This window comes from Sesamum indicum, linkage group LG8 (assembly GCF_026168435.1).
Source record: "Sesamum indicum cultivar Baizhima isolate 11 linkage group LG8, ASM2616843v1, whole genome shotgun sequence".
NCBI lineage: Eukaryota > Viridiplantae > Streptophyta > Magnoliopsida > Lamiales > Pedaliaceae > Sesamum > Sesamum indicum.
This window is the reverse complement of record NC_142664.1, coordinates 30,116,522-30,138,804: the sequence shown is the minus strand read 5'-3', so window position 1 is coordinate 30,138,804 and position 22,283 is coordinate 30,116,522. Positions and strand designations below refer to the sequence as shown.

At 37.1% G+C, this 22,283-nt stretch overlaps 5 protein-coding genes and 1 non-coding gene across 10 annotated transcripts; 2 read left to right on the top strand and 4 right to left on the bottom strand.

Moving 5' to 3' along the window:
• Positions 1-1,227: 1,227 nt before the first annotated feature.
• RAD54 (DNA repair/recombination protein) lies at positions 1,228-11,077 on the bottom strand. 3 transcript variants are annotated; one of them, XM_011089969.3, is made up of 21 exons: positions 10,777-11,077; positions 10,080-10,463; positions 9,554-9,640; positions 9,191-9,431; positions 9,002-9,127; positions 8,850-8,906; positions 8,664-8,750; positions 8,334-8,429; positions 8,081-8,131; positions 6,772-6,846; positions 6,577-6,663; positions 5,663-5,754; positions 5,439-5,571; positions 4,407-4,526; positions 4,212-4,325; positions 3,849-3,932; positions 3,696-3,767; positions 3,559-3,617; positions 2,851-3,025; positions 2,681-2,779; positions 1,228-1,900 (listed from the first exon to the last, which is right to left on the bottom strand). In XM_011089969.3, the coding sequence occupies exons 1-21, from the start codon at positions 10,968-10,970 to the stop codon at positions 1,544-1,546; spliced, it is 2,790 nt and encodes a 929-aa protein (XP_011088271.1). In that variant the 5' UTR covers positions 10,971-11,077; the 3' UTR covers positions 1,228-1,543. The 3 variants fall into 3 exon arrangements, with proteins under 3 accessions (XP_011088271.1, XP_020551461.1, XP_011088272.1); XM_020695802.2 differs by having other exon boundaries at positions 10,782-10,905; XM_011089970.3 differs by lacking the exon at positions 10,777-11,077 and having other exon boundaries at positions 9,554-9,663; positions 10,080-10,311.
• A 1,430-nt stretch (positions 11,078-12,507) lies between these two features.
• On the top strand, positions 12,508-14,722 carry LOC105169551 (Tetratricopeptide repeat (TPR)-like superfamily protein). Its single transcript, XM_011089968.3, has one exon. The coding sequence runs from the start codon at positions 12,615-12,617 to the stop codon at positions 14,493-14,495; it is 1,881 nt and encodes a 626-aa protein (XP_011088270.1). The 5' UTR covers positions 12,508-12,614; the 3' UTR covers positions 14,496-14,722.
• A 164-nt stretch (positions 14,723-14,886) lies between these two features.
• Positions 14,887-15,714, bottom strand: CML30 (Calcium-binding EF-hand family protein). Its single transcript, XM_088883800.1, has one exon. It carries the CDS (start codon positions 15,571-15,573, stop codon positions 15,013-15,015), a length of 561 nt encoding a protein of 186 aa, XP_088739926.1. The 5' UTR covers positions 15,574-15,714; the 3' UTR covers positions 14,887-15,012.
• A 116-nt stretch (positions 15,715-15,830) lies between these two features.
• Positions 15,831-18,763, bottom strand: SCO2 (protein disulfide isomerase). 2 transcript variants are annotated; one of them, XM_088883798.1, is made up of 3 exons: positions 18,173-18,763; positions 17,303-17,429; positions 15,831-16,172 (listed from the first exon to the last, which is right to left on the bottom strand). In XM_088883798.1, exons 1-3 carry the CDS (start codon positions 18,569-18,571, stop codon positions 16,096-16,098), a joined length of 603 nt encoding a protein of 200 aa, XP_088739924.1. In that variant the 5' UTR covers positions 18,572-18,763; the 3' UTR covers positions 15,831-16,095. The 2 variants fall into 2 exon arrangements, with proteins under 2 accessions (XP_088739924.1, XP_088739925.1); XM_088883799.1 differs by having other exon boundaries at positions 15,831-16,169; positions 18,173-18,751.
• A 390-nt stretch (positions 18,764-19,153) lies between these two features.
• Positions 19,154-22,088, bottom strand: LOC105169548 (Leucine-rich repeat (LRR) family protein). Of its 2 annotated transcripts, none has more exons than XM_011089964.3 (9): positions 21,922-22,088; positions 21,193-21,739; positions 20,569-21,032; positions 20,322-20,457; positions 20,107-20,178; positions 19,937-20,005; positions 19,769-19,840; positions 19,615-19,686; positions 19,154-19,494 (listed from the first exon to the last, which is right to left on the bottom strand). In XM_011089964.3, the coding sequence occupies exons 1-9, from the start codon at positions 21,995-21,997 to the stop codon at positions 19,452-19,454; spliced, it is 1,551 nt and encodes a 516-aa protein (XP_011088266.1). In that variant the 5' UTR covers positions 21,998-22,088; the 3' UTR covers positions 19,154-19,451. The 2 variants fall into 2 exon arrangements, with proteins under 2 accessions (XP_011088266.1, XP_011088267.1); XM_011089965.3 differs by having other exon boundaries at positions 19,154-19,451.
• Positions 22,089-22,191: 103 nt separating this feature from the next.
• TRNAR-CCU (transfer RNA arginine (anticodon CCU)) lies at positions 22,192-22,264 on the top strand. Its single transcript has one exon. It is a non-coding gene; the product is annotated as a tRNA-Arg (tRNA).
• The last annotated feature ends 19 nt before the right edge of the window (positions 22,265-22,283 follow it).

Below are 22,283 nucleotides of genomic sequence, written 5' to 3'. Positions count from 1 at the left end.
AGTGTTTTTGGAGAAGAGCAATTACAATTGCATTCACATTGGAAGCTGTCAACGAATGTTCTTGTAGCATTCTTAGTTCTTTTACCCCTCTGCACTATGTACTAGTTTATGTTACTTAACTAGTTGAAGAAAATATGTGAATTCCAGGTACGTTTGAGTTGCTAAGATGCTGATTGGTTTATAGTTTTACTGAAACTTCATTTCCAAGAAATGACAAGAGCTACAATAACTTATGCATCAAACGTAGACAACAAGCCTTAACAGATGGGTTTTAGCTGTCTGAAAACTTAAACTAAAACCGATGTCACGAAAGCTATTAGTTCAACCAGACACACAGCCCATCTGAGTAGAAACTTAAAATACTGCACTTCATAAGGAATTAAAGGGAAAGAATGAAACAAAAAGTTGGCCGGGGGGGGGGGGGGGAGGGGGGGAAGCAAGCTCCATTATAATGTTTTCCCACTGCACCACAGCCCTCAGCATGGAACTACATGATTGTATATCACATGCGTTCACCACATTAAGTGAAGTGATATTAAGCATAAATACTTCTAGTAAGAGCAAGGTCCACTATAGGGTATTTCTCAAATACATATTTTATGTGAATATGAAAATCCATAATTCAAAGAAAAAGCCAAGTTATTGGACACAATATCTAACAAAGCAAAGGGCCAGAGAAAAGTCAGCATATGAACCAGAAAACACATGATTACGTTGTTATTTGTAGTCATTTCACAACAATGTACAAACAGAAAATACCAGTGACTGAACAAACATGTAATCATTTGACGATCAAACAATGACATAAATTCAATGTCTATAAAAGCATTTTTATCAAGCTGAAAGTTGGACTCTAATGACTAATAGAATAAAGATTTTTTGTCAACACAGGTAAAAAAACATTCTTCTTTCCTTCTCTCTTTTCTGGCGCAAAAGCATATGCCAAGACTCAGGTCCTTTTCTGCAATGGCTTTCAATTTTAATATGATTTTTGACTTTTGAAAGTAATAAAGCTTCTTAAGGTCTTCTGTGATTATATCAAACTGAACCTTAACTGGTTGCTTCACTAGTTCATTTGGGGCCAGAAGAACCGAGATGCCAGCCAGCTCAGGATCATATAGTCAGTTGATTTGAGCAGTTGACACATCAGTCAGGAGAAAAAAAGGTTGATAAGCTAACAGAGGAAGCAAAACATTAACTGATAAATTAAATAGTTTCAAACTAAGATACAAACGGCATGAAAATTGTTCATTTCTATTCCTTTTTCTTTCTTTAATACAGCAGTTTACCATGCAATCATGGTAAAACGATATACAATAGATACTATTACATACAAGTTCTGGTACTAGAAAGAATCTTTTCAAATACTGTTCTATCAAGCCTGAACTTGACAACTATGTTATCGTAAATCATAGTGGTCAAGCTATTTTGTTGATAAATCGGGGATTATTGAAAAGCAAGAGGGTCAAACATTTCATAATATCTGTTCTTATGTCTAAAAAATAGTGAAACAAGAGGAAAAATAAGCTAACCAATCCAAAATCTACTGAAAATCATCATCGTTTATGCAAGCAGGAGACAATTGATTTGAATTTATTTTATTGCCAGGGGATATTTTGGGAGACAGCATAACATGAGCTTTACCTTCCAACGTTCTCATTAATTTTGAGTTAGGCTGTGGCAGAGGCTTAAAATTGAATGAGCTCCCAGTAGATTCTCTGTTAAGAGAGATTGATGGCAACACTTTTCTATGTTTATATGATAATACTGCTCGTTGGGGGAGAGGTTTTCTGAAATTCGTCTGTTTTTCTTGATCATCCACCTCCTCTGTCTTTGATCTCACAGTTGATTCAATGGGGACAAGCTTCCCCCCTACTTGATTTGTGAAAACAAATGAAACCTACAGTACATAAAACACAATTCTGAGAATCATCCAGTTGGCATCAACAATGAACAGCAACAAGACCAATGTTTTCCCAGCATATTTGAAATTGGTTTTGTTTTATGATTGCTTCAATCCTCAAATACAGATAGCTCTCTTAAGGAAAGAAACTGATTTAGTCGAGGTCCTATTTCTTCACAGGATTTAAAAGGGTCCATGGCCATCACTCCAGGTCGGACCCATGCAGCAATTAATCAATCTTGTCCATAGTTGTGAATCCAATTCTTGCATTCCAGGATTTAGATTGAATTCAATCAGAAGATTAAGGAAATTTGTAAGTTAGAAATGACATGGTCATTTGGTATAAAAAAATAAATCAAGAAGAATTCATACTTCATGAAGACAGGCCCAAATCCAGACTGAAATATAAAGCAACAGTACTGGTGTTCAAGAGTCATTAACAAGAAACCAAAACAAAAACATTTCAAAAGAAAGCAGTTGTACAATACTTAACAAGCAGCCAAGACATATGCAAATGTTGCTCATCATCCACACATTCTCCTGATCTCCTCTAAGGAGTTTGCTGGCATTTAAGAGGGAAAAAACAAAAGGAAAAAGGCTAACATATGATTGGCAAACATGACGCAGATTAAGATTGAGATTTAGAAATCAGGATTTCTTAATTTGACCTGTTCATTGACGAGTAATCTCCAATGCCATCACAGAACAAGTCAGTTTAAGCACACACCTTGTAAAGTGAAAGGATTAAGTAGCAATCACTCTACTTGAAATTCTCACCTCGTCTCCAGCTGAAGCCTGAAATATGCAATCAGGCACAGAAGATGGAAAGTGATGATGCCCCCAGTTAGCTAAATCATCTTCCTTTGGATTTCCAACCTTAAGGAGAATATTTTGTGAGCAAAAGACTAAATCTTTTGAGAAATTCTGATATTGTGAAGTTCACTAACCTGTTTCTCATGGTTTTTTAAATTGTTTAAGCACCCAGCAATAGCTGCAAATCCCCCTATGTCCTCTTCATCAGGCTGGAAGCCTCCATTTGTGTAATTAGATCCCATACTGCTGTTAGAGATAATTTCATCTCCTATACAACGGCTGCAGCACATCTTCTCATGGATTTCAGAACTGTATACGTGCATCTTTAGTAAGTGGGAAGGAACATCTCACTAATACAGACAGGCCATTTCTGCAGTCCATCTCCTTATACATTTCATACAAGAAAAAAGGAGTGCTGGAAGGAAAATGAAGTACAGAAATCGGCACTCTCAATAAACAAAAAAGAAAAGAAGAAGAAAAAAGAAAGAGGAAAAGACACCAAGACTTTGGAGATTCCACAGAAGGGCAATATTGTAAGAAACCAATTGGGGAAAGGCTGATAGCAGTAGAACCTCTAGACCAGTCTCTCTAAGCACAGATGTGATGTAGTCATGACTTATTGCACAACTTTAATCACGCTGATAAATGATACTTCATACATCATCAAGATATCATAACCCTAAGTGCATGCATCATCAATTCTTTTTCCAATTCATGATGTTCAATAACCGATCAAATTAAATAAAGAAAACACATCACCACCTGTGCATCATCAAGAAGTTTATGGCAAACCTCTAATAACCATTATATAAATAGCACAAAGTTCTAGAAAGATGAAGCACCTCACACTATCATGAAATGTGAACAAGTCACGCAGATCTTCTGTTGAAAGGAGATTTCCCTGGTAAGAGAACTTTGTATCAAACACACATGAAAAGGAATAGACTGTATCGCGATTATCAGAAAAATAAGAAAGTACCTTCTCTGAATCTACATGCTCTTGCTGAATAACTTTTTGAAGTCCTTCTTTTGACATCTGACGCTGGTATACCTGCAGCAAAGTTAAATCATAATTGCTTAAAGAGAAGCATAGATAGGGAAGTAAATGCATCAAGAAATTACTGCATCTAACCTTTTCCTCAATAGTTCCAGTACTCAAAAATCTATAGATGTAGACTCTCTTCTTCTGTCCATCCCTCCAGACCCTTGCTGCTGCCTGCAAAATTGAGAAAATTGAAGATGGAAACTCTATCAATAGATTCCTATGATACAAGAATTCATGGACAATGAATGAAGGTTTTTTGTCATATTCTGAACTATTCATAAACATCAGGACAAAAATTATTAGGAGATTTATGGCTTCTACATAAATAAGAACTCAGCCAGTAGCTACAAACTGTGGGTTTGATAGAATAAGGACATAGAAAGAAGAACCAATCGCGAATACAGCATTGACATGAAGTAATAATCTTTTTAATGTGCAAGGACAAATTACTTGTTTATCATTTGCTGGATTCCAATCAGGATCAAAGAGAACCAATCGGTTTCCACCAATTAAATTGAGGCCACAACCTCCAGCTTTGCTACTCAGGAGAAATGCAAACTCATCCTGAAAAATATATTAACATAATCAAATGATGGTATGTTCATACCATAAGAACAAGATTTTTTAAAGACAAAATTCACATACCTTTGATGGATCATTAAAACGATTAACCAATTTTTGTCTTTTGCTGATTGATGTAGTCCCATCAAGTCTTAGGAAGGGATATCTTCTTTCACGGCATAATTGAGCAAAAAGGTCTAGTGTCTGAGAAAGGAGAATAGAAAAGATAGGCACACCGCACACGTCAAGGAGACAAAGGATATAACAATTCTTATAAGGGTGTGTCTACAACTAGAAAGTGCAGCAATCATCAAAAATGCCTTCACCACTATAAACAGACTTGACAAGCGCCAGTAGGTCCATTCATGCTAATAGACTCTTTATTCCTAAAATTCTTCCATGTGAAGTGTGTCAACGAACAAAATAATGTTTCCGCATGCACACACTACTCAAAGTCAAGTGGAAAGTAATGTTCGACAAAATAATGTTCCATAACAAAACCAAGCGCATCAAGCAAAGTAGAAGAAATGTTCTATTATTAATTGAACATGAATTTGTAACGTATAATTTGGATGGAAGCATAAAAATGATCAAATAAGCCCTCTGGATATGTTTGTATTTTCCTAAGAGAAAGCATCCACATTTCATATCATGAAATGCGCACTTCATTACTCAAACAGTTTCTAACAAAACGAAGAATTCTTTTAGGAACACATTGATTAATGATTTGTTTACTATAGATTGCCAATAAACATAGAAGCATAAGGAAGCCTCATCAAGTACATATCTAACACAAAACTAAAATTCTAGTCCTCTATTAGTTGAGGTTTTCTTCTGTCCACCAATCCAAGAATAAGTCGGCAGGATTGGTACTATGGCTGTCCATAGAAATAAGAATATTATCCAAGACAAACCAAAATGCTAACGTACAATTTCCTGCATTTATTGCACCATCCATCTGTAACTAGGTGGATATTTTATGTCAGAAAATGGCACAGTACTTAAAAGTCCTCAACTAAGAAATAACGAAAAAAAGAAAAAAATTGCCGAATAACATCACATAAACAACATTGCACCACCAGCGTTAATCCAACTAAAAGGCTCAAAAATTGGCACCTGTGTGTAATTGGAAACTAGGACGATCCTGTCATCTGTTCTCTGACGGAGTTGAGCAAGTAACCGGGCTAAGACATGCATTTTTCCTGATAGTTCAACCCATACCCCATCACCACCAGTCCACGATCCAGATCTGATAGAACAGGGAATTGTTGCCTAATACTAAGATGAGGTCATACTAAATCGTCAAAAGAACAGAAGGCTGAGAATCAGGAAGAATTCACCTTCCAGAGAACATTTCTTGTGGGAAGAAACGCAAACAATCTTCAAACCCTGATGTTCCTGGACTCCCACTTTTTATTGTGTCGTAAATTAGCTTCAAATATAAATTTATCTGGTGTTAGTACCTTAATAGCTGCAATTCAATCATAAAAATGCAAATAAAAAGATACTAATGAATACTAAAACTGGCGGTTGATTACATTCCTAAATCATCCCACAGATTCCAAGGTGAAATTCAAGTGATCAGAGAGATCTGTATGTGATAGTAAAAGTTTCACACTGGCAACCTAACTTGGTTATAGACTCATAACATGAATTGTCAGCCAGGATATGAAGCACTGAAGGTTTAGGCATAACTAGTTGTTAAGAACCTGAAGCTGGCCAAAGATGGTGAGACACTATTCTAAGCTCACTGGGTTTCTTACAGGCCCTTCCATCCTACAATTGAAGAAAAGCTGGTTCTACACTTAACACCCAAGGGGCTTTTATCCAAATACCGCACCATGCTCAACCCCATGAGTTTAAACGTAGAACATCATTTTCTCTTAGTTTTTCCTTTTCTTTTTTAACAGTAAAAACAACAGAAGAGTCTTTGGGATCTAATGCAACTGGCCAGCCATTTTTAGGTAACATTTTGCGTAACATGATACAATGTACAGAACTTGACCAATGATAATATGGTGATATGTTTCAGAACTAAATTCCATCGTCATCAAAGTAAAATGCAAGCAGCTTTCATCTTTTCTTGTGCACCAGGAACTAATGCATGAATAAAGTATTATATCAGGAAAGACCTCAGCGTTTCAGATGTAATCCAAATAAGATCTTTATCAATAATGCAAATATGCAATTTACTTTCCATTCTGGCAAAAAGCAATGACAATCATAGATTCATCACCCTCCAGTAAGAGTATACCTTTGGGTGATTGCAGAGCTTCTTAAGAGCTGTTATGTAGGCTAGGATTTTTGATTGTTTTGCTTCTTCTGAAATAGCCCGTTTCACCTGCGCTTGGAAGTTGAAAGTTAGAAGTCTTTGTCCTGTACGTTGAAGTAGAAGAAAAAGAAGCTTATGCAGACTGCACCCATAATCATATAGAGAAATGAATATTACATTTTTTGAATGTATAAAATGGTCGTACAGCTCAGACTGGAGAGGCGTCAACTTGCAGCATACAACTTGAATTATCTGTAAGAAAGGAGCAATTACTTTATTTAAACAATCAACATATGAAAGAGGCCAAACTTAAGTTGTTTAGATATGAAAAAGAAGGGAATTGCAGATCTGGCAATATAAATTGTTTCGTGAGGATATAAAGAACATATAAGTGAAACTTATTTTGGAAAGTTTGAAGTTCTCTAGAGTAATAAAATAATTCTATAAGGTCCCATTTTCAAAGAATAATATTTATTTAGAGACTGGGAAGAATGATGAGATGAATTGGATTAGTTCTGAACTACATTATTCAATGCCCTACCTGCAGCTCGATTTGTTCCAAGCTAAACAAGACCTGATATCAGAATACCCACAGATCCAGGTAGCTTCAAATGTAGCCCTATAACCGGGCACCCATCTTACAGAGTGGATAAATGAGATATATGTCAATTAACTAAGTTGGAAAAATAAAATTAGACGAAATAAAGTCAAATAAACCGCGATTACTTTAGTAGCTATCCCGTCCAAAACTATTTCAGGTTTCTTCCAGAGCATGCAATAGATCCACATTCCACATTATGTCCAATAATATGACCGGAATAAGAGACATAAGGCAAGATTTTAGCTCCATAGAGTGCAAACATGGTGGCTATCTATTATTTTAGTTCTCTATAGGTATCCTTAATGACCACCATATTCTATGTCAACAAGATCACTTCTCTACCATATATTTAATGCAAACATTTGAAGCATAAGATCTTCCCAATATCCAATCAAGAAGTCAATTAACAGTCTAGTGCTGAATAAACACAAATTCTCCCCACGACAACTTCATAATTGCAATCCAATTCTTGATCATAAGTCAGGCATATCGTAGATGAAATGCTATTACTTCAATCTATTCATCTTTGTTATTCTTTTGAAAGCATGCCCACAGTCTAAGAATGGACTGCAAGATAGTAACCAAAACAAAGCCACTAACAGTTAAGGAACAAAGACAGATATGAAGCTATATGAAGACTATCGGTTTAAACAATGATGTCAAAAGATCAAAGCAACAACTCTGGAGCATTACGACCATAATATTATGGAGAATACAACCAAACCCAATACAATAGATAATTTTTAATATAACGATCTCGAAAGGCTCCAAAAGTCAAAAACAAGACCACTTAGTCGTAAAAATCTTATAGCCCCAGTTCTACATCATAGTAAAAAAATTATGCTAATTAATGCAAAGAAATACAAATAATGCATATTGCAGTACCTTTGGTGGTAAGTGATTAGACAGCAGTGCATTAGTCCTCCGCAATATAAACTGAAATACGGGGAATGAAATAAGTCAAAAGTTAAGTCAAATCTACCAATGCAACCCCTGAACCCAGTATGAACCCTAACAAACAAAACATTTCTAACGAGGGAGAAAATTTGTGATCCTATGGAACTCAATATAGATAGCTTTTTCAAGCCGATAAGAGTAAGCATACGCTTGGCATTAGATATAGGGAAAATACAGTTACCTGATTTACTTTTCCACTTAGTTCTGCAGATCGCTCTGAACCAAGCCTCTTTTCTTCTTCAGTAGCCATAGGTTCTCGACCACAAATAATTGGTGTCTTCAAATATTATAGACAACAATCAAGTTTTGAAATAAATGCTTGCTATATACGGCAGAGGAACAACTAGACTTCACAATGGTACACTGCATGTTGTTCCTATTTCAATTGTTAATCTATCTTTCCTTTCATAGTCATAAAGCTGACTGCCATTGTTAGAATTTGAGAATAGAAAGGAGTTAAAAGTCTCATGGTTATCTTCCACTGTCCTCAAATTCCAGGAACATAGCATACCTCATAATAACGGCGAAAATATGTAGCATCGCCCAAGACTCCAGGGTTTGTGAAATTAACCATGGCGTAGAACTCCTCGAGATCATTCTGAATTTGTATGACACAGAAGATTGAATTACTCTCATAGTGTAACAAAGCAATACCATGAGAAGGATGCAGGAGTAAGGATGTTTAGGCATTTCTCACTTGCATCGGAGTCCCTGACAAGAGAATGCGGCGTTTGCAAGATAGTGCAGCTAATGCCTGGTCCATAAGTTAATGAAGGTCATCTTAGGTCCAAATTCATTATGACCTCATCCAGGAAAAAAGCTCAAATAAAAGAATTTGATGTATCTCACTCGATTAGTCAATGTTTGATCATTCTTTAGTCTATGCGCCTCATCACATATAAGCAGGTCACAGGATCCAGTTTGGTTGAATTTAGACGAATGCATCCGAAATGTCTCATAGGAAACAATCAGTAACTATAAGACCGTCAGTTTAGTTGTGATTATTGCTAGACAATTCAGACAGCGCAAGAAAATCACCTGTAAAGGGCTACATGAACTAGTGAAACTATCAATGCCAGAGACAACATCTTCTCGAGTACTCTCACAGAGAGCAAGAAGCTTCACTCTTTCTCCAACCCATTTCTTGATTTCAGCTTCCCAGTTACTCACTAGACTGGTAGGAGTCACAATTATTGCTTTTTTAACCATTGGTTTGCCATCAAACCCCTGACGAAGAAGAGTGTATAGCAATGTGATTGACTGCAAGGTCTTCCCCAGACTGAACGACAACAACCAAAAAATAATGAGAATATCAAAGACAACAGATGTAAAATTGCTAAAGCATTTAATCAATCTTAGAAGCTGAACATAAAAATTTGTCAGTCGGCCACAGAACGTTACCCCATATCATCAGCCAAGATGCAACCATTGATGTTGGAAGCACTAAGAATACCAGAAACACAATCAAACATGAATTGCACCCCTTCTCTGCAAGTGCATACCAAGTGAACCTTCAAATTGAATGATGTAATAAAATCATCAGATTATATTTAACCTTATCTATGCAATTTCATGGTTTAATATCCAGGATTCTAACAGCAGAACTACAACCAGCTGTGAGTACTAAATATCATAAATACGAAGCCATGTACCTCGGCATTTTGTAACCCTAATATAAGCATTACCACCTACAAAATTATATCTATCCTTTTGGAAAATGTAAAAGAATACTTTAGTACATGTGAGACATGTTTACAAGATGCTAATGAGAAAGTATGTTCTGAATTTCTCAGGACCTCCTCCTTAGCTTTTAAAAGATGTTTTATATCTTTTAAGTTCACTACTGACAACCAGAACATCTTAAGTTCTTAACCAGACATTCTGAATATGGAAAACATATAGAACTCTAAATTATGCCTAACTGTACCTCTGATGGGGCCTGAGAAACTTCACAAGCAAGGAGTCCACAATTATAGACGTACAGTCTCTGTCTCTCTCCCCAGATTCTTCCAGCTGCCATAGCACTAGAGGCTCGATTCCTGGAGGCAGTGATAAGATCTCCTCTGAATCATCATTCTCCTCAATTATGTTGGGAGTACTAAACCTGTTCGTAATGTTGACTAGTGCAGGTCTTGTGGAGCCCCATGGCACAAACCTCTTGCGAGCCCATAGCCGACGTGCCAGCTGCTCCTTGTTCTCAGAGTAACCACTGGAAGAGGGAGGTTTAAAGGGCTTCCTTAATGTGCTCTCGGCATCAACTACGGAATATACTCTAGGGAATAGTGGTTGCCGCTTCACTTCTAGGTTTCCCCTGATTTAGGAACATCATATTTTAAAAAGAAATAAGCAGGAAAGTAATGGATACCGATCTCAATAAAATGAAGATTCTCGCATTTGCAAGTTACTGCTTATATATGGTTAAAACATGATGCTAAATGTCATTCGCACAATCAGGAACCTTACTGGAGACAAACTTCTCAAATCCAAAACAGAAACGATTAAACCCTAGCCTTGAACAGCCCTATCACCATACATACTAATAGTTACCGAACGCAATGGCAATGACTTTAATAACTAATAATCCAACTAACGAATACTAACAGATCATATAACTAAAAACAAACCTTACAAGAGCTTCCACGTTTCGCGACTTCCTTTGGTGGTTCCTGGGTGGAGCTGAACGCGCAGGGGGCATTTCTTCTTCGTCATTATCGCCTCCAGAGCCGTTTGACTCGGATATGGATTCGGACGAATCGGTGTCAGGTTGCGACTCCATTGAATCGCTGGAAGGCGATAGAGATTCGTCTTCGTCTTCCATCCACGGACTCTGCTTCTCTCTCTCTCTCTCTCTCTCTCCCCCCTTTTAAATTCACAAAAACTTGGCGGTAAAGTTTCATTTCTGTATTTGTTGTTTTCTCCTTCTAAAGGAACTATGGGCATGTTTGGGTGAATTTGTAACTATTTTCAAATACTTCATAATATATTTATTCACAGGCTTATAAAATTTCACAATTCATTTAGTAAATGTTTTACACAAACACTTAAAGAGGCATTCTTAATATAAATTTAATACTTTATAAAAAACCTAAAAAAAAATGAGAAAATATATGATCTTATAAATACTTAATATAAATCTAACCAAATACTCTATTAATTAAAAGGTGATAACAAGACATATAATGAGTTTTAAGTTATGGCAATAATTAGTATATCAATAGAAATTATTCATATGAAAAAAAAAAAGCAAATTATCTCATGTATTTTTCAAAATTAAACAAATTGAACGATTAGACTAATATGAGCTAAACGTAATTCAAAAAGATACGAACTCTCGAAAGAATCAAATCTTTTGGATCATAAAAGGCCCGACATCTGCAACAAAACATTAGTACCACTACTTCAGAAGATACCAAATCTGTTTGATCTCAATTCTTCTATAAATTCTTAGCTAACAACTTAAGACATGATCACAAATAATCTTATGTTACTATCTGTTTTAGGTTTGAAAATGATATAACGAATTAATTTAGACTTGCGAATTTCAAATTTCACACCCATTACATTGTTTTACGCATTGAAATATTAAAATGATTGTTATGAAAATATGATGACAGTCTTCTTAAATCTACATTTGAATTATGTTTGCTTGGTTCAAACTTACAATTTTTATACTTGTTTAGGAATGCGTTTCAAATTTTATTTATGTTCATATGTACATATATATATAATTTTTATTATTTTTCCATATATATGTATTAATGTTTGAATATGTATAAGGGTAGTTTTGATTAGAAAAATAAAATTATTATATTTGTAATAATTCAGTGTTCGGTCAATCAGGGATAAATATGAACTTTTGTTTTTTTATTTTTTGTTATTATCAACAAATACGGTAAATTTTAATTTATTTATTAGACAAAAATAAATCTTAAAGATATCAAATATAAACTTTCAAACTATAGAGGACCTATGTGTAAACCTAATGGGAGTACTTTGTAATTATCGGTTCTCTTTTTCAATATAATTTTTCTAAAAAATGCAATTTAGCCTCATATGATATGAAAAATTAAAGAAAACCCCAATGTAGTATAAGAAATGAGTAAAAAATTATCCTGTATTTTAAAAAATAAGCAAATTATCTCCTATTAAACCATTGATGTACTTTATTTTTTAAAATATAAAAAAAAATAATTTACTAATTATATTTTCATAGGAATTTTTTATCATTTCATATATCACAATGACCTTAATTTTTTTTGGGTGTAGATTGTAGAAACATGTTACCCGCGGACCGGAGTCTGTTAACCCGAATCACAAGTCCGGAATCCGGATATAAGTGAACAGCACTCCAACCCGTTACCTCTATTCAACTCCCTCCTCCATCGATGAGTACGCGTCCTTCTATGCGGTAGGGTTTATCACACACCTGGGGTTTAACCATTCTTTTCCACAACCCACAAAAATGGCGTCTCCTCTGTCGTCAATTCTCAGGGTTCGATTCTCCTTCCCTACGACCATTTTTCTTGGCAAGGTACGCCCCTCTCTCCCCTTCATCTCAGTTCCCAAAACCCTAATCCGAAACCCCTCTCTCCCCGCTATCAGAATCCTCTCAACCTCCGCGATACCCGACGACTTCCAGAGGCCGAATCCTCAGCCCTCGGCTCCTTCATTCGATTTCGATCAGAACCCAGAGAATCAGTGGGCCGCACGGAACAGCGGTTTCGGAAACCCAGTTAATAACAGGAGCGGTAATTTCCAGAATCAGGGTTATAATAGTGGTTGTAGTAGTAGTGGAGTGAATCAGGGTTTCCCGAATCAAGGAAGTCTGACTTCGGGTCAAGGGTATCCGCTACAGGGAGGTACAGGCCTTAGCAGCAATTTCCCAAATCAGGGTTTTCGGCAGAACCAGAATTATCCTCCTCCCCCAGGAAGTGTTAATCAGTGGAGTAATAATCGAAATCAAGGCTACGGGCAAAAACCGAATCTGGATAGGAATTATCCCCCGCAGGGAGCGTTTCAAAATCAGGGTTATCAGCACAACCCTAATCAGAGCCAGAATTATCCACACGGAGGTGCGAATCAATGGAAGAATGATTATAATCAGAATCTGAATCTGACGCACCCACAACCAAACCAGAATCAAAGGGGCTCATATGGGCAAGCTGCTGTAAATAGTCAGATTCAAAATGGAAGTACGCAAGTGTCAAACGCAAGTCGGCCGGCTGATATTGTTGACTTACTGAGCTTGTGCAGAGCGGGTAAGGTTAAGGAAGTTATCGAACACATGGACCAGGGGATTCGAGCAAATGCTGAATGTTTTAGCTTGCTTTTTGAGTTATGTGGGAATTCAAAGAAATTTGAGGACGCCAAGAAAGCACACGACTACTTCTTGAGGTCGACTTTTAGGAGTGACCTACAACTGAATAATAGGGTGCTGGACATGTACTCGAAGTGTGGAAGTATGACTGACGCAAGAAGAGTTTTTGATCACATGCCTGATAGGAATATGGATTCTTGGCACTTGATGATTAATGGGTATGCAGCCAATGGGCTAGGAGATGATGGTTTGGCATTATTTGAGCAGATGAGGAAGTTGGGGTTACCACCAAATGGAGAAACTTTTATTGCTGTTTTAGAAGCTTGTGCTAGTGCTGAAGCAATTGAAGAGGGATTTTTACATTTTGAGTCTATGAAAACTGATTATGGGATTTCTCCAGGTATTGAACATTATTTGGGGCTTCTAGGTGTCCTTGGAAAGTCCGGGCATCTTGTTGAGGCCGAGGCATACATTGAAGCCCTTCCATTTGAACCCACAGCCGTTATTTGGGAGGCATTGATGAACTATGCACGTATACATGGAGATATTGATCTTGAAGATCGTGCGGAGGAATTGATGGTCAGTCTTGACCCTTCAAAGGCCGTTACCAACAAGATCCCCACTCCTCCTCCTAAGAAGCAATCTGGGATTAACATGCTCGTTGGGAGGAACAGGATACCGGAGTTCCGTAACCCTACCCTCTACAAGGACGATGAGAAGTTGAGGGCTGCAAAGAAAGAGCAAGTTTATGTTCCCGACACCAGATATGTCCTCCATGACATTGATCAGGAGGCGAAGGAACAAGCACTTCTTTACCACAGTGAGCGTCTTGCTATTGCTTATGGTCTAATTAGTACTCCTGCAAGGACACCTCTGCGGATCATTAAAAACCTACGCGTCTGTGGCGATTGTCACAATGCTATCAAGATCATGTCCAGAATCGTTGGGAGGGAGTTAATTGTCAGAGACAACAAGCGGTTTCATCATTTCAAGGATGGTAAATGCTCTTGTAATGACTACTGGTAAATTCCCAATGGTTGATTCTGGTGATTTATGGTTGGTTATAATGTCTCCAACATGACAAGGGGCCTGTTCTTCTGAGGTGACTAGCATGTCACCATCTAGATTGTCATGATTAGTGGGAAGAATTTGCATGCTGATTGTAGAGATGACAAATTATTCCATCATAATGGAGAATGTAACTTCCATTTGTGGAGCTTGTTGGCATAATTATCGAAGTTCTTATTTTGTCTTGCCCGATAGTGATGAAATTTCTCTCATTGGCAGTTTAGTTCATCATATACATCAATTGTGACATTGATACAGAAGGATTATCCACTGCAGTTCAAGAGTGATCCCATGTTCTCTATTCACAACCTGCTTGTCGTTTGTTATCCATTTAACTCATTCATAATACTGACTACAATTATATTTTATGGATCATTGCTCTTTTAAGTAAATTACAAATAGAAGTATGCATACACAGTATTTCTGAAATTGATTAGTGGACTAGACTAACTTGCATTCCTCGAGAGTTATTCATCTAGCATATGATCATGGTTTTAGTCATCATAGCAATAAATTCATCCGAGTCAATCACACCATCCCCATTGGTATCTACAGCTTGTACCATTTTCCGGCAATCTTGGATGCTGCACCGTTCCCCAAGCTTCTGCAGCAATTCATACACTTCTTCTACTGTTATTTTCCCATCATTATCTTTGTCGAAGGCCTGGAAAGCACGTTGCAGATCAACTGTCTTCACCCCACCTCCCTTCTTCTGTGCTTCCACAAACTCATTGAAATCGATGAATCCATCTCCGTCCAAATCTGCAACCTCAAATATCTTCTGCACTTCTTTCGTAAGAAGGTTTCCTTTACCCAAGGCCTTCAGTATAGCCTTGTACTCCTCTGGGGATATTTTGCCATCTTTATTGGCATCAAATTTGTTGAATACTTGCTTCAGCTCTTCCATATTTGGCCAGTAGATTGGAAATACCCCCGAGTTTTGTTTGTCTCTTGAAAACATCCTTGAAGGTTTCCTCAAGAATTTTCTCTTGGAAAGGTTGTATTGGATATCAAGAAAGCTAAAACTCGACATCATCTTCTGCTTGGTCTTTGGGTGAAGAAAGTGCACAAGAGGTTGAGGTTTGAGACAACTCCAGAGACTATAATATACAAAGGCACCGCGATCCAGCACCCCAGGTTCTGTATAATAAATGGTTTGAAGATATTCTGATGCTTAAATGATAATGCAGAATAACTTGACTCCTGGATGATTTGCAAAGCACACAATCTAGATTCTCATTAATAGATAAGAGGAATAAAGTGCAAAGGGTGATTCCAGAAAGTGGAAAACAGTAGCAAGAGAAGAATACATTCTTATCCTCGCTATATGAGCAAGTTAAGATGTGTTTACTTGATGCTGTTTCTTAAATTTCTTGGTACAAGGTCATCCTTATTAACAGATATAATAGAATTTTATACAAGTTGTAATCATGAGCTACAATGACTGAAGAGTACAATAAATGCTAAATCTTTATGAATGTTTCCTCGGAAGGAAATCCTGGGGTTAGAAAAAGAGCAAAAGGAAATCCTGGAGTATAAGAATGCATTTGAATACATATCACGGTGGTTTTCCATTATCCAAGTCTTCCATCACACTAATATCCGTGCGTGCTGTTATCTTCTGCACATATCCTGCTAGAACAAATATTATATATCAGGTTTCCAATCCTTGACCAATGTCTATGAACAGATATCCATGCATGAAGAAACTTTACAAATCAAACTTGAAATAGCAACAATGATAAATGGAAGATGCAGACAGAAAGTTGCACAAATATAAAGGCACACACCAGAATCTGAAACCAAGATGTTAATTTGTAAACAACAACAAATGTTAAAAGAAATCGATAAATAGAACATTTGTACTAATTTACTAGCCATGTGACCTACTTGGCATGGATCGAACTCAGTTTAGGCTGATAACACAAAAAAGTATGATGAAATAATAAACAGGAAAATATTGTGGTAGAAGCATAATGTAAGCAGAGTTACCTACACATTCAAAGATTACAAAGGACAAAATCACAGCCGGAAAATGAGCCAAAAAAGAAAATAAGAAACTTTTGCCAAAGATTTATCAATTTATTTATTTGAAAGAGACAACAGATAAAAGACACCCTATGCAATGGTAGAAGTTTAATCCAGTAATATTATTTCATGCAGGAAAACGGCAGGTATCATGGGTACATTGGCCTTGAAACCATTAAAAATTGTCAACAAATTAGTAATCTTGGAACATAAATAACAGAAAGGGAATGTAGCATTTGATGTCCATTTATTAGTTTTGTCTTTGGAGCATCAGAGTTTCTCTGTTTACTGTGGTTGGAACTACACACAGAAGCTAAAATCAAGATCTTATATTCTCAAAACTTTCTTGCATTTTGTAGCTATCCAAACAAGCCTTTTGGTGTTTCTTAATCCCTTTCCTTTTCCATATAAAATGAGATTTCTGCAAGCATCAGTTATGGTACATGATAAGAAAATTATGAGGTATAGCTCCACCTTTTAGTAGGTAGAATCACAAGGAGCATAAAAATGGGCAGACAGAATTGTCATGGTTGATATCAATAAATTCTAATTCCGGATTGCTATATGAATGAGCAGCAAGGTAGGGAATACATTGCGGCTTTCTGTTAAGAAATGTATCGTGCTATCCCAATCTCTTATACCACAAGTTAAACAGGGTAAGAAATTGTTAACATCAAGAAACTTCCCCAAAGAGAAGAAGAAATAATTCAACTAAATGTGATGGAGGAAAATAGTACCGATCCCAAGGCAAGGTATGCATTTGCAGATGGTTTCTTTGCCCTTTTTGTTATAGTAGCTGACTAAACCAGTTCCTTGGCAACTACGACACTTCCCTGTCCATTCATAAACCATTGGCTTGCAATCCTGCAATTCCGTTATAGTAAATAGCATTCAGAAGGAAAGAAGGTAACATGTGTCTGATTTGAAATTTAAATAATTTAAAGATTCCATACAAATATCTTTATCAATGAAAAGAACAAGGTTCCTTGTAGTGATATAGAGAAGGCAATAGAAACTCCAACAAGATTAATAAAGTTAACATCAAAATTACAATGCTTCACAGATAAAGTCACATGAAAGTTGAAACCAATCAATTTCAGCAGGACATTTAACTCTTGTAACGAATCAAAATCACTTGCTAGGCAGCAAGTCAAAAGAATACTTTGGAGTAGAAGTTCTGCTTTTATAATCAACCAATTTGAAGATATTCAACTTAGTTAACAGTCAACATTAGTTCTCGTTTATTTGCTGTGATGGTAAAATCTTCAATTTAACATCGACTTATGATGAAGTTCGTACTCTAAAACAACTCAATGGAATGAATTGCCATGTCAGCAAGTTACCCGTGCTTTGACTTATCAAAAAGTAAACCACTCTTATCTTTGGACTCAAATATTCCCACTCCTCAGGAGCAATTGAATATGCCATACTCCTTAAAACATCAAAATATCCAGCTAGATGGACAGCGGATAAATATAATTTTGCAGACAATCAAGATTAATATGAACAAGAGCATCCAATGAACTCATAAAACTTATGTTTTTCAATCTAAACACCAAATGTGTGGTGGATATTTTAACTTCAAGACTACATTTTTTCTGAAGTACCTGTATTTCAGGATCGCATTTGAGTCTCTTATCAATTTCCTCGGGCGAAACTGGGGAAGAATTCGGATAAGTCATCGGAAGAGGCAGCGCGTCGTCGTCTTCGGTCAAGTAGCTCTCCCGATCCCGCGACCACTTCTCCTTCGCATTAATTTTCGTGTTCTTATTACTAGTAGGACCACTCGCAACACCAGAGCCTACCTTATCCGATGAACCAGTGCCAATTCGGATGGACGCAGCGTCGGAAGCTGCAGAAAACTTGAACCACGAGCTTGCAAAAGAGTCGTCGGCGGAGGAGGCACGGCAGCGGAAAGAAGTGATCGGAAGGCAGAGAAAGGGGAATGAGAGAATTGGGGAAGGTCTAGAAAGGGGGAGAAGTGAGGTAGGGTTTATCGGCAACATTCCATATATAATTGGAGGAGAGTGAGAAAGAGGTCCGGAGAGTTATGTGGAGGTGCCAGAGAGGAAGATTGATGAAATTATGGGTACGTACAGATTTTAATAGGAGGGAGAGGGACTGAGGGTTTTACAATTTACACTGCCTTTTGGACTTTGGTTTTCAGCATGTGTTTCTTCTTTCTATTCATTTTTATGCTCCAATCTCGTCACCCCATTGTCGCACATTTGTACGGATCAAAATGGCTTGCCTATCAAACTAGACTTACATCTTTTATTTATTTATTTATTTATTTTTAAATATTTTGTAGCAGTTAAATATCCCTTATTTAGACAATCCTTAAGAGCTGATTCAACCCAATATTTTTGAAAAATGTATATCTATTAAGCCTCGTTGGATATTTGTGATTTTTTTTTCATGGATAATAAATAATTTTCGTTACGTACCTACGACATCATTATTTAAATTGTAGTTCAACGTTTTATTTGTTTTAAAAAATTAAAAAAAAAAAGTAAAAAAAATAATGTTGTTCTTGAAATGTTCAATATGTATGTACATAAAATTTACCCGAAAAAAAAAAAAACATAGTAATATTCACCACTTATTCAAGAACCCTTGAAGTTATAATTTTTCTAAGTATATAAAGACACACTAAAAGTAAGGAATAGACAGTATATACTTTAGTTTTGTGTGTCTATGCAGAGACAGAGCACCAGTATGATATGAAACACATGCATAATCACAGTGAAAACACAAGACAACCAAGTACACAAGCCATTGCCTATCTTCATTCCAACAGACAAAATTGCAAAAATCTCTCCCTTTTGTCCTTCCATGCCCATAGCTTCTGTACTCCTCAACGTCATTTGTCCTCTCACTTAGGACCTAATCCACAACAGCATCATCTCTATCAGCTAACATTTCTAGCCTACAAGCAGTAAAATTTTGGGCACCATTTACGTAGTTAAAAGCAATTCAAGAACACTGGAAACGTAAAACAGTTGCTTCACTTGTGATCTATGAAGCAAAATGTAAGATTAAGACTTACTTAACATTGACACCGCGTTTGTTTTTCAAAGAGTCCGGGATGCTACCATTTAGTTTGTTGTTCTGGAGGTATCTGTCAATAGGAAGAGTCCGTTATACTTATATACATAGAAGAAATCATCCAATAGACAGAGAATTTCAGCTTTAGAACATACACTTCACGAAGATTTGGTAGTTCGCCCATCGAACTAGGGACTGATCCTTCGAATTGGTTGTTCTCAAGATGACTTTTCACAGATCAAAAAACCAAGATATAGTCAAGTTGATGTACTCAGGTGGGGTAAATGACAAAAGAGAAAAATATAGGGAATTTGGGAGCTTACAGAGTTTCTAAAGATTTTAGTGAACTCAAATCAGGTATATTGCCTGAAAGTTTGTTGTCTCCAAGCAAACTGAGATACAGTTCCAGTTGTTACAACTTTATGGGAAAAACATAACATGATATATATGTTGCTGAATGCAAGTAACATAGCACAAGGGATGAACTACTTACAGGTCCTTGAGTGCAGTTAACTTAGATATACTTTGTGGCAGTGATCCAGACAACCCAAAGCCTGTCAGGTTCCTTCATGCAATTTAAACAAGTGTAAGAAATCCTTAATATACTCATGTGTAGATACAGTACTTTCTTGATGAAGATATGTTTAGTACTGGTTCAAGGCTCAGATAAGCTTATATGACTTAATGTAAGGAGATAACGGAACTTACAAAGAGAGAATTCGAACGGGAACTGTGTCAGAGCACGAAACACCGGTCCATGAGTTCTCTCTTGGAAGGCATGGATCCCCTGTCCAATCTTCGGGCTCGTTTGTTAATTCTGTTCTGAATTGCTCAATTGCCACCACTGTCAAATATCCAAAACAAATCAAGAAAACTTAGAAACATATATCTAATATGAGCACTAAAACAAAGAATGTAAACGGAACTCGTTCAGGTGCAATTTTGTGCAAGATACCATCTCTGGTGATGGTCTTTCCTCCAGAAGGCAACATCAGAAGGAGTTCACCAGCATTGATCAATGGCCCAACAGTTTTATTGTTGACGGGAACTAGAGAAATCTCTGTTTGTCCTGAAAGAGGCCACTCTGTCCCAACAACACTCTGACCACTCTCTGTGACATTGATATTCTGGAAGAATTTTTCTCCATTTACATAGATATCGAACACTCTCCAGCTATATGGGCTTGGGGTTCGATTATCTTGGAAGTACAATGCAATGTAATATCGTCCGCTGGGGAGTGAGAACGGTGGCCATTTGACTGTCAGATTCTTCCCTCTGCTGGTTGTTAGTGCTGATTTAAAGGCCTCCGGTGGTGGGATGTTCCAAAATGTCGAAGTAGTTACATTGGACTGGCTCAAGACGAAAGGATTATCATCCTTGAAGGGCTCCCAGTATCGGTTGAAATCGTCATCTGGAAAACTGATTCCGCATTCATTATTCAAAAACCTTTTTCAGATACTAATAAAACACTCCATATAAATACAACATTTAAATCAAATTAGACCATACAATGCTCCAAATCAAAGTTCCCTTAAATCATGTGAATAAAAGCAAGATCAAGCAAAAAATAGTATTGTACCTAACGACTTCTCCATCTGTGCCAAACCTACTTCTTGCAACAGTCACCAGCAGGTTTTCATTGAAGTTGGTAGAATTGTAAACAGAATCATCAATAAGATACACTTCAACAGAAGAAATAAAAGGGCTGGTACCAGCAGCAGTGTGCTGATTTCTTGCCAAACAAACACTCAGAATCTTGTTCCGAGCGACGACAATGGCCTCATAGAAGGATGATCCCCCATTCGCGTAATCCTCCGTGGTATTCACAATGCCCCATTTTGCTCCATCAATGATCTGATCAAAAACAGGCGGCTCCTTTCCTCCATCAAAACCTCCGTAGAAAAAGATGGTTTTCACTAGATATTTCCCTTCTTTTACCACAGAGAAGCTGTAACAGAACTTTCTAGCCTTGGCATTTGGGAAAAACCGGAGAGTTCTTAATCTAGGCAGAATGTCTGTTCTGTTCAATGTTGTTTTGTTGCCAGTTGATATGAAGTGATCATCTGGAACGTACTTGAGAGGCCCTTCTACTGCTTCTTCGTCCGCACCGCAGTTAAGGAGATAACCTACATTTATAAAGGCGCGTATAGAACAAATTATCAAACAACAAAAGAAGGAAAACGCAAAAAAGAAAAAAAAAAAAGGATTCTTGATTAGTATCTTGTAGTATATAGAGAAAAGTTCTTGATACTTGGAGGTATTGTGGATGAATGATGCATGTTTTTGTGCATATGAAGAAAGGTATTACCGACAGGTAGTGAGTCGGCGTGGATTGCAAGGGGGGTGCTGACGAGCCATAGGAGGAAGATCATGCAGGTGGACATGGTGGCGCAAATGGAGGATTAATGGAAGTTTCCGGCGAGGGGGGGGGGAGAGAAATGATGAAACTAGAATGAAATGTTAGGCATGACTCTAGGGAGATGGTATGCATCAGCCATCAAGGGCTATGCATAAAGATAGATCAACTTCTACCCGCCCACATTTTTGGTATTTTACACATGATAAAATATATCAACAGGCGCCTGTAGCTCAGTGGATAGAGCGTCTGTTTCCTAAGCAGAAAGTCGTAGGTTCGACCCCTACCTGGCGCGTTAAGTTAATTTTTATGAT

What these genes read in the sequence shown, in the direction of transcription:
- RAD54 (XM_011089969.3), bottom strand. Translation starts at nt 10,970, where the DNA reads ATGGAAGACGAAGACGAATCTCTATCGCCTTCCAGCGATTCAATGGAG. An exon ending in ATCAAACATTGACTAATCGA is followed by an intron (nt 8,907 to 9,001) that starts GTGAGATACATC and finishes CTTATGGACCAG; the next exon opens with GCATTAGCTGCACTATCTTG. An exon ending in ATCCAGCAAATGATAAACAA is followed by an intron (nt 3,933 to 4,211) that starts GTAATTTGTCCT and finishes TCAATTTTGCAG; the next exon opens with GCAGCAGCAAGGGTCTGGAG.
- LOC105169551 (XM_011089968.3), top strand. Translation starts at nt 12,615, where the DNA reads ATGGCGTCTCCTCTGTCGTCAATTCTCAGGGTTCGATTCTCCTTCCCT.
- CML30 (XM_088883800.1), bottom strand. Translation starts at nt 15,573, where the DNA reads ATGATGTCGAGTTTTAGCTTTCTTGATATCCAATACAACCTTTCCAAG.
- SCO2 (XM_088883798.1), bottom strand. Translation starts at nt 18,571, where the DNA reads ATGTTGCCGATAAACCCTACCTCACTTCTCCCCCTTTCTAGACCTTCC. An exon ending in AATGCGATCCTGAAATACAG is followed by an intron (nt 17,430 to 18,172) that starts GTACTTCAGAAA and finishes ACGGAATTGCAG; the next exon opens with GATTGCAAGCCAATGGTTTA. An exon ending in CATACCTTGCCTTGGGATCG is followed by an intron (nt 16,173 to 17,302) that starts GTACTATTTTCC and finishes TATTTGTTCTAG; the next exon opens with CAGGATATGTGCAGAAGATA.
- LOC105169548 (XM_011089964.3), bottom strand. Translation starts at nt 21,997, where the DNA reads ATGTCCACCTGCATGATCTTCCTCCTATGGCTCGTCAGCACCCCCCTT. An exon ending in TTAACTGCACTCAAGGACCT is followed by an intron (nt 20,006 to 20,106) that starts GTAAGTAGTTCA and finishes ACTGTATCTCAG; the next exon opens with TTTGCTTGGAGACAACAAAC. An exon ending in CTAAAATCTTTAGAAACTCT is followed by an intron (nt 19,841 to 19,936) that starts GTAAGCTCCCAA and finishes ATCTGTGAAAAG; the next exon opens with TCATCTTGAGAACAACCAAT.